The following is an 18,199-nucleotide window of genomic DNA, read 5'->3' on the forward strand; positions in this document are numbered from 1 at the left end:
TTAATTTAAAAAGTTGGTAAATCGTGTCAAAATATTATTAGGCTAATATATTTCATAGTATAATTCAAACTATTGATGTCGTTTTTTAAAGAAAAAGTAATTTCTTTATCCTACAAGAAAAAGTATATTCAGAGGACCATCTAGTAATATTTAGTTAATGGAGAAATCGATTTCTGCGTAAAAGACACAGCGCCTTTTCTTGTTGTCTTTTCTCCTTACAACTAAAAACATGGCTGAGGTATGTGTCACAAATGTGTCGAAAATATCCAATAAAATCTTATTCATCTATTACAGAAAGATATAAGTAAATGCTCTAGAATAAGATATTGATTTCTCTTTTAATAGAAAGAAATAATATTGACGTATAAGAATGGATATTTTTTATTTGTAACATAACCTCTTACCAATTATGTGTTGTATGATTTTCAGGCAGAAGAAACCCAAAAGAAAAAGAGGACTTTCCGAAAGTTCACCTTTCGAGGAGTTGATCTCGATCAACTCCTTGATATGCCAAAGTGAGTATCTTTTTATGTTTTAGAAAAGCCAAACCATTTTTAGGTTATAGTGATCAATTAAAGGAATGATCTACATTCAGATAAATTTTCATACAAGTTTTATGTTATACAATATATATATATATATTTGTTTCAGTGAGCAACTTATGGTTTTGATGCATGCTCGTGCTCGTAGGCGATTCTCTCATGGTTTAAAGAGGAAGTCTATGGCTTTGGTAAAGAAGCTGCGTAAAGCAAAAAAGGAAACACCACCAAATGAAAAGCCAGAAATTGTTAAGACTCACTTACGTAACATGATTATAGTACCAGAAATGGTTGGTTCGATTGTTGGTGTTTACAATGGCAAAACGTTTAATCAGGTTGAAATTAAGCCAGAAATGATAGGTCATTACTTGGGAGAGTTCTCTGTTACTTACAAACCTGTAAAGCATGGTAGACCAGGTATTGGTGCTACCCACTCTTCAAGATTTATTCCACTAAAATAATTTATGTTTTTCATGTGAATAAAATGTACAAAAATTAATACAATTATTTTTCTGAAATACCTTATAAATACCCAAATAATGTAATATAAATTACTGAAAACTTTAAAATTATTGAATATAAAATATATCGTAAATATATATATAATATAAAATAACATTTTTTATATATACATAGAATTAAAACCGAATTTTGTTTAAATAAGAAACATTAAAAAATATATACTTACTAAATTTTTAAGTTTTACTTTTTATCCAAGTATAAAGTAAATCTTGGATTATAAATTTTGGATATTATATAGGGAATCAAATAAATTATAATGCATAATATCCAAATTTAATGATGTTTGTCTTAAAATTATCTGTCATATAAAATGTGTTGATGTTATGTTATTATCCACGTATGATTCACGTGGATGCTTGCCGGCTGTTTTAATGCAAAGTGAAATCCACTGTCATTTCAAATATGGCAAAACAATTGACTGACCAAATATTGGATTATTTAGATAAGCACGGAGAAATAAATTCGCTGCATTTGGCTGAAGTTTTTAAAGAAAATCATCAAAAAATTATTGGTGCCATCAAAAGCCTTGAGGCACTTGGTGAAGTAAGTTAATTACCGCAAATTGTTCGTAATTATAATAACTTTAACAAAGTTTACCAAAAATTATTTTCCACGCTTTTTATAGTCTAAAAACGAATACGTGCAGTACATTTTTTAATATAAATTTAGATTTCATCATAACCCCAAAATGTTTATTTATGTTTATTAAATTCTTTTTTATCAAACTGATATTAATTGCTTATTAATAATAGCATAATTTACATTCTAGTTGATTACTACTAAACAGATTATTGATAAAAAGTGGGAATTAACATCAGAAGGTCAACATGTAGTGAGCTATGGAAGTCACGAAGCAGCTGTTTATAATGCAATTCCTGATGATGGAATGCCTCAACCTGAAGTTATGCAGTCAGTTCCCTTTGCAAAGGTTGGATTTTCCAAAGCGTTACAAGCTGGTTGGATAGTAATTGATAAAAGCAGTGGTAAGCCTATTGTGAAAAAGAAAGTAGCATCTATCACAGATGTTACACAAAATGATCTAAAAACCCTTGCAAGTTTAACTGATCGCCTTAAAAATGAATATAAGAAGAGAAAATTGATCCAAGAAATGTAAGGTTTTTATTAATTTAATTTAATAGAAAAAATATATATATATAATATAAGTATTGATTGTATTATATGAGCAACTGTTTTGTTAACAGAGTTATTAAATTTGTACAATTGGAAAAGGGTCCAAATTTTACAACAACAATTGAAAAACAGGAAACAGAGTTGACTGCTGATTTATTAGTAAATGGTGCATGGAAAGATAAGAAATTTAAACCATATAATTTTGAAGCTCTTGGTGCTACGCTTGAAGTGGGTCATTTGCATCCACTATTAAAAGTTAGAAGCGAATTTAGAAAAATTTTTCTTGAAATGGGGTATACAGTAGAGAAATTAAAGTTTCAAATTTTGTAGTATAATATTCAACAGATATTTTCATATTTCTTTTATTGTTTCCTTAGATTCACTGAAATGCCAACAAATAATTTTGTTGAAAGCTCTTTCTGGAATTTTGACGCATTATTTCAACCTCAGCAGCATCCAGCAAGAGATGCACATGATACCTTTTTCATATCTGGTAAATAATTCTTTTAAATTAATTAAATTATGTATGTTCAACTGATTATAATACATTAAAATTTTTTTATTTAGATCCATCTCATAGTACAAATTTCCCTATGGATTACATGGAGAAGGTAAAGAAAGTACATAGCGAAGGAGACTATGGGTCTTTAGGCTATCGTTACGATTGGAAAATTGAAGAAGCACAAAAGAATGTTCTTCGTACTCACACGACTGCTGTTAGTGCACGGATGCTTTATAAGCTTATGCAGCAGGTAATTAAACTAAAAATATAAAAAAGTTTTTAATTTAAAAAATATTCATATGTAAATTTTTCAGGGCGAGTTTAAGCCAGTAAAGTATTTTAGTATTGATCGAGTATTTCGCAATGAAACTTTGGATGCCACACATCTAGCTGAGTTTCATCAAATTGAAGGTGTAGTCGCTGATTACAATCTCACATTAGGTGATTTAATAGGAATTTTGTATGAATTTTTTAAGAAACTTGATATTACGCAACTTAAATTCAAGCCCGCGTACAATCCATACACTGAACCAAGTATGGAAATTTTTTGTTATCATGAGGGCTTGAAAAAATGGATAGAAATTGGTAATAGTGGAATGTTTCGACCTGAAATGTTATTACCAATGGAATTACCTGATGATGTAAATGTCATTGCTTGGGGATTGTCCTTAGAAAGGTAATATAAAATCATGAATAGTATTTGTATTATTAAAATATTATAAAATTTGTTTTTAAATATAAATACATCTGCTTTTTTAGGCCAACTATGATTAAGTATGGATTAAACAATATACGAGATTTAGTTGGACCAAAAGTGGACTTGGAAATGGTTTATAACAATCCTATTTGTCGCTTAAACAAGTAAATATCTTTCTAATCATTATTAAGGTATTTATGTAAGTAATTACAATATTGGAATTAAAATGCATTTGATTTTATGATAGAACTTAATTTCTGTTACAAATCATCTCCTCCATTGAAACTATGAAATATGGGGATGTAATTTATCCAAATTTTTTGTACTTATATATTGTTGTTTTAATTCAATGTACAAAATTTTATTTATTAAATAAGCAAATAAATAAGATAAATACAATAACCTTCTGACAGGACTAGTCAAAATTCTTCTCAAACAAAGAAGCCTGAAGACAAGAAACAAGAATTAAACAAACACGAAAATAAATCGTGTGCAGTTAAATGTGCAGAAAAATTCGAGAAGCAAAGGCTCGTCATATTTTGTGATCCAGAACATCCGATCAAGTTTATAGAATTGTTCTTTCGTCACGTAAAATCTTATGTCAACATTTTTGTGACCTCTCATGTACATTCCAGTGTGCGACATTTTCCAAATCAGTTACTAACTTTTTGTTCAGAGTATCGAAATGCAAAGCAAACTACTGACATACACTTAACAATAATCTGGAAAGAAATTGGTATTGATCCCATATTGCAGTTACCAGGAATGCACGAAATTATAGGTGAGATAAATGTAGCGCGATATCTAAATCGTCTAATCGAAAACTGTTATCCACACGTTTTACGTTACGAAAGCAAAGGTGCATTGTATGCAAATGAAATAGATAATTACTTAGAAAAAATACATAAGTTCTTACATACTAATGTGCATCAAACTATTCATAAAAAATCACGTTACGTAATGGGTGAAGATAATATATCTATTGTAGATATTTTATTAGAATCCCCCGAAAAATGTAAACTACACAAACAGAAATAATATGTAAATAAAATTTTGCAAGAGTACTGTTACATATTTACATATTGTTGGATTTTTCATATGTGGTATGCTTTCTATAAAATTAAATTATTATATATGTTATACATATATGTATTTGGTTACATATTTATTTATATTTTTCAATGGACTGGTACTTAAACGATGCGATAAAAAATATTTGTCTTGATGTTTTAAATATTTGCAGTAATCGTGAGAATGATATTCAAGTAGTTGTTTCTACCATCGTGTCAGTGGCTGCGAGATGAGAATGGAAAGAAAAAGCTGCATAGAGGCGTCTTCTTTGTTCGTCTAATCAGGCATACATACTGGCGCCATTTATTATTCGGTGTATATGTAAATATTTACTATACGAATGTTATGCGTTATTACATAAGGACTCAAGAAGTCTCTATGCAGTGTTCTTTTTCTATTCCTATATAGCTTCTTCAGCTCGCTCATGCACTCTATCTTTATATCTCTATGTTCATAACCGGTATAACCCTAGTTGCAGCAACAGTTCATAGATGGTGGTGTCAATGTGTGATTATAATAATAAGTGCACATATGACTAGTGTTGTTATTTTTCAAGTTCTTGCGCGCGGGTTCCAAGTTAGATGGATGGCTGTACAAGAGGAACATTATAGACGTTCAAAGAATTCAACAAGTTATTACAAATTTTTTATTATTCTAATTTTATTTTCGCACAAATCCTGCATTGTGGAGAACATTATATACTTTCTCTCGTGGAATTTTATCCGTTTCACGATCGATTACCTACAATAAAAGTAGGAGGTGCCATTATAAGCAGTAATATGTATAATAATACTACTATATGTAGAGTGTCTCACACTTTTCCATCCAAATTTCCTTAATATGTTCTATAAGTAAAATTAAGACTAAAATTTAACAAAAAATCTATAAATTCTTTATTAAGAAGTTATAGCCAAAGTATCGAAAATGACATATATAATTTGAGTATGTTTCTATTTCAAAATGTTGTCAACCTTTTTATTGATGTAATATTTACTACCTGTGATTGTCTAATTACATCATATGCCATATTAATTCTTAATTAAGTTATTAATTTGTTTTATATAGATACTATATACTACTACTTTTACTTCTATATTCTAAACTTTTTCTTTTAGCATGCTATATAAATAAAAATTTAAATGTGTAAGGTTAGGTGATCTAAGGAGCCAAGACGACGACTGGTCGCGGTCGACAAATTTAACGTTGGAAATAGTGTTCGTTAGATATTATTACATTTTTCATGTTTTATATTTTTGTTACAATTTCTTAATAATGGAATTTTAATATATATGACATTTTAAATTTATTTTTATTTAGAAAGCAGATAAAAGTGTGGGTCACTCTGTATAATATACTACATATAGATATTCTATGACAATACTAATAGGATATTTGGAAAATATTGAAATTAAAGTATGCATTTAAAAGATAGAAAAATACTGACAATTGTAGAATTGACATTAACACAAATTATATTTTTTTAGTAAAGAAATTAAGTAATCAGAGATTTCTATACATTAACAGATCAAAAGTTGTTTTTTAATCATACTACAATGTATCAGATACATCCTGTTACGAATTTGTAACGAAATATGATATGTTAGTGATAGATGGAGATAAAATCGGTATATGAGAGAGAGAGAGAGAGAGAGAGAGAGTAGAGAAGGCCGTATTCTCAGATTTCAGAAGTAAATCTAGCAACCTCGTTTCAAAATCGATCAATTTAAAATCATAAAACATATTTTCATAACATTATAGAAGAAATATATTAAGATAAATGGGAAAATTTTTACCTGCATCTCTTTATTGAAAAACCATGATTCCTTCGCGAGACGGGCAGCGATTCGTGGGTTTTTGTAAAAGTTATTTCGTAATTCGTTTGGCAAGGTATCTTCAATTGCTGAATTCAATACATTTGCCGGATGTTGATACACGAATTCCGAGGGAATGTAGTATTGTGGAGCGGCTACGCATAATCCTATCACGGCCATAAGCAAGATTATTACGTTCATATTTACCTAAAATTCTGGAAAAGAATAAACTCCAACTAATTTAAGGTAGTACGTAACTTATTTGATTCAGAAAATCGGAAATACTTTCTCATACTTTTTTTAATTTCATATGTATGAAATATTGTGGCGAAACGAGCTTTTGAAATTCATACTGAGTGGTTAAAGGTATTCATATAGTTCATATTAACTTGTGAAGAATTTGTTAAAAGATACCTCCAAAATTTGTGTTTTTTTTTTAAACTATGTTTTTTGACTTGATATTGAGCAGACTTTAAAAATTGATTGCCCGATAAATTTCAAATATCGGCACATTGTTTCTTATAAAATTATCCTACAATGTAGTCTGTGGTTTTTTTCATATTTTAATTTGTTCAATTTTTTATAAATTTTGAAGTTAGTACTTTTAATAATTTTCTAAATAATTGTTTTAATTATTTTTTCCTTAAAACTATGTTTTTTAACTACAAGATACATATTGTATAAAATTATCTTTTTACCGAACAAAAAAATTGCACAAAGATTTATAAAATCATAAAAAGTTTGTATCTTTCACAGAGTAATAAAAAATTTGAACGGAATTCATGTTGGCTGAGACACCATTTTAATTCAAAGCTTATGTATGTATCTATCCTGTATGTACACTAGTACAATATTCAAAATTTTATTAAAAAGACACATTTTTTCACGTTTGCATACAAGGAATCATATAGTAGTGATTCGTTAAATAATCACGAGTCGAGAGATTATCTGACCAACTATCAAGGGAGGTATATTATCTATTAATATTATTATTAATATTATCTTCTCTGTTGAGTGCGAATGAGATACAGATATTTGACACATTTGTTTATTTTACATACAGCAATGAACACATAAGTAAGAGAAAGTTCTTACAATAAAAATTTAGTTTATTTTAGTTTATAATTATTACTTGAAATAAAAATGTGAAAGCCACTCTATATCCAGAATGCTTCAAAATACAAGAAATTTGTTCGTTATGATACACTTAAATCCTACATAATGTAGAATTAATATATAATTTAACTTGGGATTTAAAATGTTGAAGAGATTTTAAAAGTTTTATTTCTATTTTTTTCTATAATGTAGGACATAAACTAGGATTCTAGAAAAAAGTAGAAATAACATTTTTCATAATACAATTTATGGTCTTGGCAGTTATCATTTTTCATTTATACACTCGCCATTATACACCAAAAACTCATCATCAGTCCAAGAAACCAATTTCAAAAACTGGTGAAGGTAGCAATAGCCAACTGCTGCGACACTATTATAAATACTAAACACGAAAACTGTAACAGAGTTATTCTCGTAAATTTTGAGCTGTGCACACAATTCTTATTATGCACGAAGGATATGTCGAACCACTGATTCGCGTGTCAAAATCTACGTTGAATATCTTTATCCTCCATAACGTCTATTTGCATCCTTTATGTATATATTTCAGTCAGATCTCGTGCTCCACGACTTTCTGCGCAAATCCACTCACCTTACGAATACAATACTGAATCCACAAGATCTAGTTATTTCTCTCGCGCGTGTCTAACTGAATACAAGATCCGTTACAGTGTTACTTATATAGTAGCCGCCACTTCAATACAGCTTGCTAAGGTTACCGTGGACGTTTTCTTGGTCATTATCCGTGTTCTGGTTCGTTCTGTCGAGCTTATGTCCCCGACGAGGTCATTCGTTTCCTCTTTGAGGCGTTTCAAGGGTGAGGATCCCTTCGAGCTGACTGATCACCACTCGCCGCCGTTTATTCGCGACCTTCCTCATTCTCGTGCGCTTTATTCGCTTTGCTTCGCTCCTCAGTGACGGAGACCACGATATTAGACACTGGATACGCGATAGACTCTATCCGGTAGATTTTTCTCGTTGGCGCGTTTCGGGTCACGCGACATTCGATAGATCCAATTGCTAGCTAAGTAAGGCGAAGGAAAATATTATCACAGTGGCTACAAAAGATATTCGTACATTATTGTGTTTATTGTAGTTGGACTGCGGATGTTCATCTAAATTTGTATTGTTTAAATATAATCAAAGATACAGAATCTTGGTGGAAAATTGTTTTACTTGTTATATGTTAGAGTGAGTACTGCTCCCTGGGGATATTTTGTATATCTCTGCTCATCATGCGACATCTCGTGGTACAAGTAAGTTAAGTAACTTATTTAATCCACGTAGTTCCAAAGTTATTTATTCTTTCATAAAAAAAAATTCCGGTTACAGTCGCTGTTGATTAGAAAGTAGTTAAGAATTCATCGACAGCGACTTTGTAATTTGTATTATGGATCGTTACAAACCAGTAAAACACAAAAGTCCGGTGAATTACTTTGGATGGCTATTCCGAAACTGTCCTTTCAGTTTTCACTTTGTTTGGGAGAATAATTCAATAGGCATGGCCGATTCATCGATCTACGCACAGTGAATTTATTAAGCGTCCCATTATAAAAACGATCCTCTGGTTCAAATCGATGTGTACCGTGAGATTTGGTGGGTGTAATGCTCCTACGTGCCTAGAAATATCGATTTCACGTTGTGATCGGAATTTCCATGCGTTTTATGATTACTTAACTATGGTCATTATTGCACCATTTAAAGAACCATATTATACTACATTTAGCTAGTAGCAGATTATCAGACAATTAAATATGGCATACTCGTATAATCAAAAATAGATATGTAAATACAGAATTTGGAAATTAAATTGAAGCTTTTCATCTTTTTTTACAGAAATTAAAAATATAATTTTAATAAAAATCGAAACTGATTTGGAGAAATCTTGAAGATCTCAATTAGAATTTCTAAAGAAGTTTATATTGAATATCAAACTGTTCTATATTTGTTAATAGAACGTCTACAATTCAACGAGGGTTCACTAAACTGTTACTGTGCCGGTTTGCTGCAGTTTCAACCGCCCACGTAGTTTCTTATGGTTTTTTTCGAGCAGCGCAGTTTTCCGGTTTATGCATTACGCATATATAGAGTCACTGTCTCTGTTCGACGACAGTCGAGTCCGGGTTAAAACTCGTGAGCTACGCTATATACGAGCCTGTGCACCATTCGCAATTCCAAGCTTCTTTGCTTTCCTCCTGCAATGACCATGTAACTACACTTTCTTTAGTCACGTTCGACTTTCATGCAAATAAGTTCTTTCCGAATCATTTGATTCGTTGGATACTAAATTTTCTTAATTTTTAATATAATAAAGTTCATAATATTAATTGGATATATCCCTGCAAATTTTTCAAATACCTATCGGTATATTTTTTAGAATAACTTTATTGAACAGAAACTATATACATTATTTATAACAGGAGCGAAAGAATGGATGCGTGTGTGAGACATTATGATTGCATACAAATACATTAAAATAAATTATGCTTAAAGAAATAATAATGATTCCTATTGAGTGATACTCCGAACAAGTAGCTCTTTAACCAGGTCGAAAATTGCAGAAATACCATATGTGTACACGTTCTCGAGGAATAAATATTATGCTTTTATTAGTAGTAGCTTTAATTAGAGACATCCTGGTACATCTATCGAATAATGATTTTATCTTTTTATTTAAGATATTTGAAAGAGGCAAGGGAACGGATATATGTATAATGGTATTTAGGTCAATGTTACGTCCTTATAAGTAATAACCAGAGGCAGTGGTTACCCTTGTCGGAACAGACTCGCCTGCTATAGGAAGTCGCCGTTTTTCAGCTTATTCTGAATAATGCATACATGTAAGTCATTGGCAGATGAAAGGCGGGAAATAAAAGTTCTACCAGCGAAAGGAAGTTATGTAAGTATACGAGAGACCTTCCTCTTCAGTATATTACAATTAATTACAGAGATATTCTCTTTCACGAGATCACATAAGAAGTGCATGAATTGGGTCATAAAAACATTTTATGCCGTTCGATGAGATGCATTGAACGCATGTACATGTAATTCCTTGACCTTGCATCGTGTTTTACTTATATATTTACCATTTACTTAATTAGTTAACTTAAATTTTTACATTAATTTTCATAATTAAATCTTTAATTTAATCTTATTGTATAATTAAGTTTATCAAAATTTAAGTTTCTTTAATTTTCTTTGAAGTAATTACTAATTGTATCTTGTGTTGGAACGTGGAATATAATATTCGAAATTTGATTTGATATTTCTTTATTAAAGTAAAACAAAGCTTAATCAATTTTATATTTAAAGTTTCTTCGAGCTTCTAAGTTAGGTGTTAGTTATCTTATGTGAGAATATGAAAAGTTGTTAGTTTCTAAATTTAATTATATCTAATAATTTTTACCTCCTTTAAGTTTTGAAAAAGATCTATAAAATTTCTTCTCTAAATTTATGTAACTAACACATAAGTTTCAAAGATCGTTATGAAGATTGCTACTAATTAAAAGCTTCATTTGTCAAATTTATTTCTTAAAAAGTAATTCCTATTATTCGAATATCTTTTAACTGAAATTTCAACATATTGAATTCTTAAACTCTATATTCACAGACAAACAAAAGAAGTTTTATTCTCGAAACTTTCATGTGCTTTAAATAACAGGTTTCGCGACAAATAAAACAATCGCATGTCACTTCCGTCTTTTATATAAACATCTTTTAAAATACGTACAAAACAGAAATACAAGGTACACAAGTTTCCATCTGTTCATAGGATACAACTTACATAATTTCACAAGCGATACAAAAAATTATTTCATTTTAAAAACCCAGTACAATTTCACTTGCAGTTACCTACATAAGATAAAACACAAGTTTCATTTTGATTTGAAAAATCAATATGATTCTACATACAATTTTAGTTATTACCACCCACATATAATTATTTGATTATATTACAAATAATAGTAATTTAATGTAAATTGAATATCAGTTAAAATCAAGTTCAACTCTTTCAATATAATTATCTAATCATCTGCATGGAAAAATCCAATGTATTATGTAGTATTAAAATATTCAATATCACTTGTACACTATTTTTAACATTGAATCCTGTTTTAGAACGTTAGGGAACTAAGATCACAAGTCGTCAAGCGATTCAATGGTAATATTCATAAGCTGGCGAGATGGTTTTCTGATAAACCGGAACAGCAGCATGGGCAATCGTTGGTGCAAAAGCTTTTCCGACCACCGGTACAGAGCTGTGAACCTGAACATGATCGAGGCGCGCTGTTTTTATGTAGGTTGGCTGTTGGACGGACACTCTCTCGATTTTAGTCGCTGGTTCCACGACATTCACTTCTTGGAGAGTTTCAATCGGTCTGCTGACAACAACACGTCGCGTAGAGACGCGTTCGTCAGCTGGTTCTGCGTATTCCGGAGCTGGGGTAGCAGAGATTACACGTCCCCGAACCTGGCCAGCGTCTCCGGCTGCGGATTGGGAGAGGGAGGAATAGCGGCCAAAGCCAACCTATAAAAATATAATGCTTATCTAGAAATAGAAATATAGAAATCTAGAAAGCAAATATATTAGTTGATTTATCGCATATATTAGATGATTCATCCTTCAATCGTCAGTAATTCTAGTATTAATAGTTCTTATGAAATTACCTCAGCAACATTACCACGGGCAGTGAGCAAATCAATCAGTCTATTCTGGTTCTCCTTGTCCTCTTCAGGGGAAGATTTGGGGCTAACCACAACGCTTGGTGAAGGATCATGCGCAACGAATGGTTCGTTCGATTGTGCACCACCGTTCAAGTTAGTTCTTGTTTGAGCTGCAGGTGCACCAGCCTAGAATAAAAGCAATCGTTAACTCTTAAAGAATAAGGAAAGAATAGTAATTGCAAGGCTTGTGAAAATAAGGAAGCAGCTTCGGTTTCATATTCAAAACAGCAAAAATTGATTACTACGAATATTAGTTGATTATGAATTTGTAGCACATTCCAAAAAGTGATTTGATCTCAAGTCGGCTTTCGTTGGTTTACTCGAATTAATGAAAATTAGAGCTTCTAGTTCAATTTCTAATCATACCTGGCTTTGAGGACCGAGTCTGCGGAAGTCAGGATTTTCAACCACAACAGTTTCGTCATCGCTGGAGGAGGATGGAGTAGAAGATTCTACAGGAGATGACAAAGATGGTAGAGATGGCAGAGATGGCAGCGATGGCAGAGATGGCAGAGATGGCAGAGATGGAAGAGATGGAAGAGAAGGAAGCGATGGAGATGCTTGGAGACCTGAGAAGTGTTGGAACAGAGGTTGAATCACAGCTGGTCCTTTCTGAGTCTTGGAGGTTGGCTGATCAAGCTCGACTACTGCTGAGCCAGCTGGACGAACGACTACGCGTTCTTCAATGTCGAAGAATTGCTTCTGGATTGCTGGGCGGCGTACCTAATTCATAAACATTATTTAACGTTTAAAATGAAACTTTACTCTTTTATTGGCTTCTTTCCTTTTGAAAAATTGTGAAAGGAAATATAAAAATGGGTACCCACAAAAGAGTTAATATAGAATATAAAATTTATAAATAATATATTATAATTTATAACGATAATTTCATTACTTTTAAAATGAAAAGATCTAAAGATAATTCTTACAAGTGAAACAAAGTGTTAAAAAGTCTGAATTTAAATATGAGGTGAGAAGAAAAAGTAGAAAACAACGAACAGGTAGAGCGTTTAACAGGAAAGGAGGCAATTTGTCAAATTAACAATCACTTACTTCGAATTTTCGAGTAGAAACAGCCGGTTTAACGACGTCTAATTGTTTTTCCAGGAGAGCAGGTTGTGCCTCAATTTTCGTGACTGGCACATGAGAGACTGTTGGCACGTGTTTGACGTATGGTACAGCAGCCACTGCTGGCACTTGGGCAGCGGCATATCCAATGTGTTCAGCTTCAACTTTAGCGGGAACACTATATGCAAGCTGTGCCTCTTGTCCGATATTATTTATGTAAGTTACCCCTGCTGGATTTAAGTAAGGCATCCTAATGGATACAAAACTACTATAGCCACCCTGCAACAGGGCGGCTGCCACTGTGAAGAGAACTCCAAACTTCATCCTGGAATGACGTAGTAAATTAACCATGAAATACTAATTATGAAATTTCCTAATATCTTTTATTAGTGGACAGTTGCTAGAAAATTAACAATTGTATAGAGTGTATTAAACGTTTTTTCTATAATTAGTTATCTTAAAAAGATTGAAAAGTGAAGATGACAATTTTTAAAGAAAATTCCAAGCTTCATTCTGAATTGATATGATAAGTAAAGTTTGAACATTTTTTAACATTCTATTTTTTAGCATTTTTTATTATTAAAAAGTTGGGCAGTTTAGTAATCGCCAATAAAAAATATTGGAATATTAAAAAATTTCAAATCCGAACCATAGATATATTCGAAATAATGTTTTGAATTCTCTTCAAAAATTTTCAAAGTTTTTAAAATAGGAATATAATTATTTAAGATATTTATAAGAAAATTAATTATAGAAAAGGGAATATGGTGATGAAGGTAGTAGCATCGATTAGTAATTGAAATAATCATCTAAAAGCACTAGAAGTGTGAAATTAAGAAGTGTTCAGGCCAATTCAGAAAGACAAAGTTACCTTGATCGCCCAAAAATGAGACGGCGTGCGAATAAGCGAAGGGGTGTAAGGTGCAAGACTGTCCCATCTGTGGCAGCAGACGTTGCTTATATGGACGTGGTCGTAAAGGGGACCCCTTCTCACAAAACCATCATTGCCTTACCCCTCCCATACGAACAAAGACTCAAAGTTGACCAAAACTGGGTCGATCTACTTTACTCCTCCACGTGTTCAATCTTCGAGAAACCTGCTCCCTCATAGGAGCTGACAGTTATGCATCACCCTGTCCCTATGACACGATCGTTAATTTCACCATTTCGCAATATCATATTGGTCATTAAGAGCACTTAATTATTCTGAAAATTCGTTGCTCTTGGTTGACATCTTGTAGTTAATTGTTGAGAAAGACTACTTCTTGACTAAGGATTTGTAAAAATAGTTTAATATATACAACGTGGTAATTTTCTAGATGATAGAAGTATATAGCATAAATCAATCTGGTAAGTTTGTAACTATACAAAATTTGGTTCATATCTATGAATGTGAAAATTTCTTTTTCTTTAATTACTTTTATTTATTTATTTATTTTTTCTATAGGGATATTAGCCACTTTGATCACAAGAATTTTTATTTGTACGTTTGAGAAATGAATTCATCGTATAAAATATAATTGAAAAAAAAATTTGCCATCAACGTACTCGTTTAAAAGCAGTGATCGAAGATTAATGAATGAAGTGGAGCAATTTTGAATGCCAAAGGATTATAGGTATTCGAAAGTGAAAACAGAGAATTCAACTAGGTCGATGCGCCTTTACAATTCGATTGTTATTCGTCCCATGTGCGTGTGGGCCCGTGTAAAATTCATCACTCACGAAATGTTGACGCTAACTTACGCGAGCTTCTTCTAAAAAAAGTGAAAAGAACGTTTCCTGGACTGATCACATGAAATTTTATTATTCCACGTTCACTTAACAAGACGATAAATATTGAATAGTTCCGATGATAGAATATTTTGAAGATTAAGACACAGATCTAAGATTTTAATTTACTGAGGTTTGTTAATTTAGGATTAATTTAGATTGAAATTAAAATCATTATAATCAAGGTTATTGCATGGAAAATAAAAAATTCATATTGTTTTTGTAAATTACTTTATTTCATTCAAAAGATTTTTGAAAAAATTGATGTGTAAGTAACTTGCGTACAGATATAGATTCTATCAAAATATGGTCTTAATCTTAATCCTAAATTAATTCTACATTAACAAACCATAGTAAGCTATAATCTTAGACAAAAGTTATACAGATCTTAAAAAAAAATGTTTTGTGTTGAAAATTAAAGCAATTTTAAATGCCAAAAGAACATGTAAAAAGTGCGTAAAGGCTTCTATTATGACTTTACCATAATCATTTTTTCTGCAAAGGTATCAAGGTAATCTTCTCTTATTTTTTTTCTTAACAACATGCTTATTTTTTATTGACAATTTTAGAGCAACTTACGTCACGCTTATACGTATTTACTTTCCTATAGGACTGCTCTGAAAATGAAAGACAAAACGATTCAAAACCAGATTGGAATCTAGAAAGGTTGTGGACATGTTAATTCACTTTTCATTCTCATTGGATTTAATCTTTAATTTCGCTTCCTATATTATTACTGTAACCTTAAATCTCTTGTTCCGTTTCATACTACTACAAGCATTTTTTTTGCAGTACCAAGATTGGTAAAATGTCATGAACAAAATTGTACGAATACAAATTCAGTTATTTATTAACAACATCTTGCAATGCTAATTCAAATGATGCAACAATATTGAAAATTATAATCATATCGGAAATCATCGTTTAATAAATAATGTAGTTCGATTTCGAATTACCAAACTCATAGCAAACTCAATAATTGCTCAAAAAAAATCACGTTGCTGTTGCGAATTGAACACATGACGACTGATTAATTATTGTTCTGTAACCACATGGTAAATCATGTTAACTTCAGTTCAGACTTTACATGAATAGAAGTTGTGAGGGATAATTATACATCATAAATATTGATTGCGAGTCATTTAACTCGTGATTTTCGATTTCAAAATTTAAATATTTACACAATCGATAAATTGTGCTATTATCTTTCCTTAACAGAAGAGCTCCTGGTCCTTAAGTCCGGTCGTCAAGTGATCATTTCAGCCTTGCTCAATATCTATGTATGTATGTGTACCAAGGTCGGGCGTTGATCAAAGGAATAACGATCGATATTTTCATGCTCTCGATCCAGATGAAAATGTTGCGCAACTTTATGTATACCCTAAACCGGTAATTCGTTCGTACCCTATCTCGCTTTTATTCGTTTATTACATATACCTTAATATGCGCGATAAATCTCTTTATACCCAGTAATTACCTAAAAAAATACTGTTCTTACAGATAGAGATGATGTTTTCAGCGAAAGAAGTACTGTATGACTCCTTATGTACGATATGCATCGGAAGATGAAGAAATAATACAAATTGCTCGAGTCAGGTTACTGATACATATTCGTGCTTAAGAAAAAAATCTATAAAACCTGATACTTCTCACAATTAGCTCGAGAAAATTTAATCGTATGCAAATCTGATTCTAACTTTGATCTAATCATAATTTAATCTGGATTTATTTTTCATTTAATTCTAATTTTAATTCATCCATTTACATTATTTTGTAACAACTCAATTGTAGTTCTAACTTCTAATTTTAGTTTTAATATAGAATTATTATGATCTTGATAATTATTCTGATTGCAACTTAAAGAACTATGATAAATTTAAAATTACTTACGTAATTTATTTATAAAAATTGACGACAGGCATAAATTTGGTTTTAAGGTGAGAGAAAAAATGAAGACCGAAGCAATAATAATAAATCATTTGTACTTGTAAACAAATTGCTGTTGCTTTAGATGAAGTAGTTGACACGATAAATACTTAAAAGGAAACAGAAAGAAGTAATTATGGAGATACGAAGTTAAAACGGAACCGAATCCATTTATCTCGCGTCATTTATGACGTTTTACAAGAGAGCAACTACAAGTCAATGTCAACATCCCATTACATTACTTGAGCATATTTCTTTAGTCAGTTATTCTTTAAAAAATGTGTACACAAAATGGGTCATGAAAAATATATTATATTTTATCTTATATTAAGGTTAAGTCTACAGAGCATACTATTTTTCATTGCACTATCATATGGCATACATATATGTATACTTGCAGTAAAATTACTATTTATTCATTAATTAGATCTTTTAATGGTACTATGGATGAATTTGCACCCACATTATAATTACAATTATTTTTTAAGTTATAATATCCTTGTGAGTGAATTTTCTTCACGGTACTACTTAAAAATTAACAAAGAAATTTTTACATTAAATGTTTGATATCATTGTAGGGTTAATGAAATATGTATCTAGAGAAAAATACCAATCTGGTAAGTATACAATAAACATAAATCAAAGGTTCTGCGAACCACTTAAACATCGCTTCAAATGTTATGACTGTGTTGAAACAAAAGTCTTCTGTCATACTGGAAACTGGACACTCAGTTATCGTTTCTTCTATACGGATCTCCTCCCTCTTCCACGCTCTTTGTCTCTTTCTTTCTGCCCCACTAAACCTTTTCTCATCAGTGAAACTGAAACCGAAAGTAAAATGCATACCGGGCATCGCGTACCGAAAACTGGTTGTCCTTCTTTCGCAATGTCGGTGTGGCTTATAATCCTCAAAAACGTAAAAACAGAAAATCTTTTCTTTATCTTATTGCAAATGATTCGGACCTTTTTCACCAATCATTCTTACAACCTATTTACGTATCATGTGGCTGTAAAGAAACTCGGACGTATTCAAAATATAAATCCATGTTTTATTAACGCAGCTAATGTTTTTGAAATTTAATAGCCCACTTCTCCCTTGTCATCATGTCTGATATTTTTGCAGGTTAAAGGTGAGATAAGATTGTATTACTTTTTAGGTGGAGATTTCATAACAATATTGCGATCATCCTTTTTACTTCTTTTTCCATTGGTCCAGTTGCAATGTTTTCGGTGTCTATATATTCAGTTATAACTTTGGTAATTATTCTGTCTTAAGTCCTGAAGCAATGTTGATGAAAAAAAAAAAAAAAAAAAAAAAAAA

At 31.2% G+C, this 18,199-nt stretch overlaps 4 protein-coding genes and 1 long non-coding RNA gene across 10 annotated transcripts; 3 read left to right on the forward strand and 2 right to left on the reverse strand.

Moving 5' to 3' along the window:
* The first annotated feature begins 85 nt into the window (after positions 1 to 85).
* On the forward strand, positions 86 to 1,043 carry Rps15 (ribosomal protein S15). Its single transcript, XM_072015857.1, has 3 exons — positions 86 to 238; positions 430 to 515; positions 652 to 1,043. The coding sequence occupies exons 1-3, from the start codon at positions 230 to 232 to the stop codon at positions 998 to 1,000; spliced, it is 444 nt and encodes a 147-aa protein (XP_071871958.1). The 5' UTR covers positions 86 to 229; the 3' UTR covers positions 1,001 to 1,043.
* A 319-nt stretch (positions 1,044 to 1,362) lies between these two features.
* On the forward strand, positions 1,363 to 5,274 carry Alpha-phers (phenylalanine--tRNA ligase alpha subunit). Of its 4 annotated transcripts, none has more exons than XM_072015849.1 (8): positions 1,363 to 1,604; positions 1,831 to 2,171; positions 2,264 to 2,485; positions 2,570 to 2,685; positions 2,760 to 2,944; positions 3,009 to 3,370; positions 3,454 to 3,555; positions 3,805 to 5,274. In XM_072015849.1, exons 1-8 carry the CDS (start codon positions 1,464 to 1,466, stop codon positions 4,427 to 4,429), a joined length of 2,094 nt encoding a protein of 697 aa, XP_071871950.1. In that variant the 5' UTR covers positions 1,363 to 1,463; the 3' UTR covers positions 4,430 to 5,274. The 4 variants fall into 4 exon arrangements, with proteins under 4 accessions (XP_071871950.1, XP_071871952.1, XP_071871953.1 ...); XM_072015851.1 differs by having other exon boundaries at positions 1,364 to 1,604; positions 3,454 to 3,590; positions 3,805 to 3,940; XM_072015852.1 differs by having other exon boundaries at positions 1,364 to 1,604; positions 3,454 to 3,582; positions 3,805 to 3,936.
* LOC141445875 (uncharacterized) lies at positions 5,095 to 8,454 on the reverse strand. Of its 2 annotated transcripts, none has more exons than XM_074112025.1 (3): positions 8,109 to 8,454; positions 6,256 to 6,488; positions 5,095 to 5,203 (listed from the first exon to the last, which is right to left on the reverse strand). In XM_074112025.1, exons 2-3 carry the CDS (start codon positions 6,472 to 6,474, stop codon positions 5,123 to 5,125), a joined length of 300 nt encoding a protein of 99 aa, XP_073968126.1. In that variant the 5' UTR covers positions 6,475 to 6,488; positions 8,109 to 8,454; the 3' UTR covers positions 5,095 to 5,122. The 2 variants fall into 2 exon arrangements, with proteins under 2 accessions (XP_073968126.1, XP_073968125.1); XM_074112024.1 differs by having other exon boundaries at positions 7,982 to 8,449.
* Positions 8,455 to 8,690: 236 nt separating this feature from the next.
* On the forward strand, positions 8,691 to 17,209 carry LOC139993797 (uncharacterized). Of its 2 annotated transcripts, none has more exons than XR_011801463.1 (3): positions 8,691 to 8,985; positions 9,226 to 16,548; positions 16,890 to 17,209. It is a non-coding gene; the product is annotated as an uncharacterized lncRNA (long non-coding RNA). The 2 variants fall into 2 exon arrangements; XR_011801462.1 differs by lacking the exon at positions 16,890 to 17,209 and having other exon boundaries at positions 8,693 to 8,985; positions 9,226 to 16,341; positions 16,453 to 16,760.
* Positions 11,077 to 14,180, reverse strand: LOC139993794 (uncharacterized). Its single transcript, XM_072015854.1, has 5 exons — positions 14,054 to 14,180; positions 13,168 to 13,507; positions 12,481 to 12,837; positions 12,058 to 12,240; positions 11,077 to 11,917 (listed from the first exon to the last, which is right to left on the reverse strand). Exons 2-5 carry the CDS (start codon positions 13,504 to 13,506, stop codon positions 11,546 to 11,548), a joined length of 1,251 nt encoding a protein of 416 aa, XP_071871955.1. The 5' UTR covers position 13,507; positions 14,054 to 14,180; the 3' UTR covers positions 11,077 to 11,545.
* Positions 17,210 to 18,199: the final 990 nt, after the last annotated feature.

Source organism: Bombus fervidus, chromosome 13 (genome assembly GCF_041682495.2).
Source record: "Bombus fervidus isolate BK054 chromosome 13, iyBomFerv1, whole genome shotgun sequence".
Lineage (NCBI taxonomy): Eukaryota > Metazoa > Arthropoda > Insecta > Hymenoptera > Apidae > Bombus > Bombus fervidus.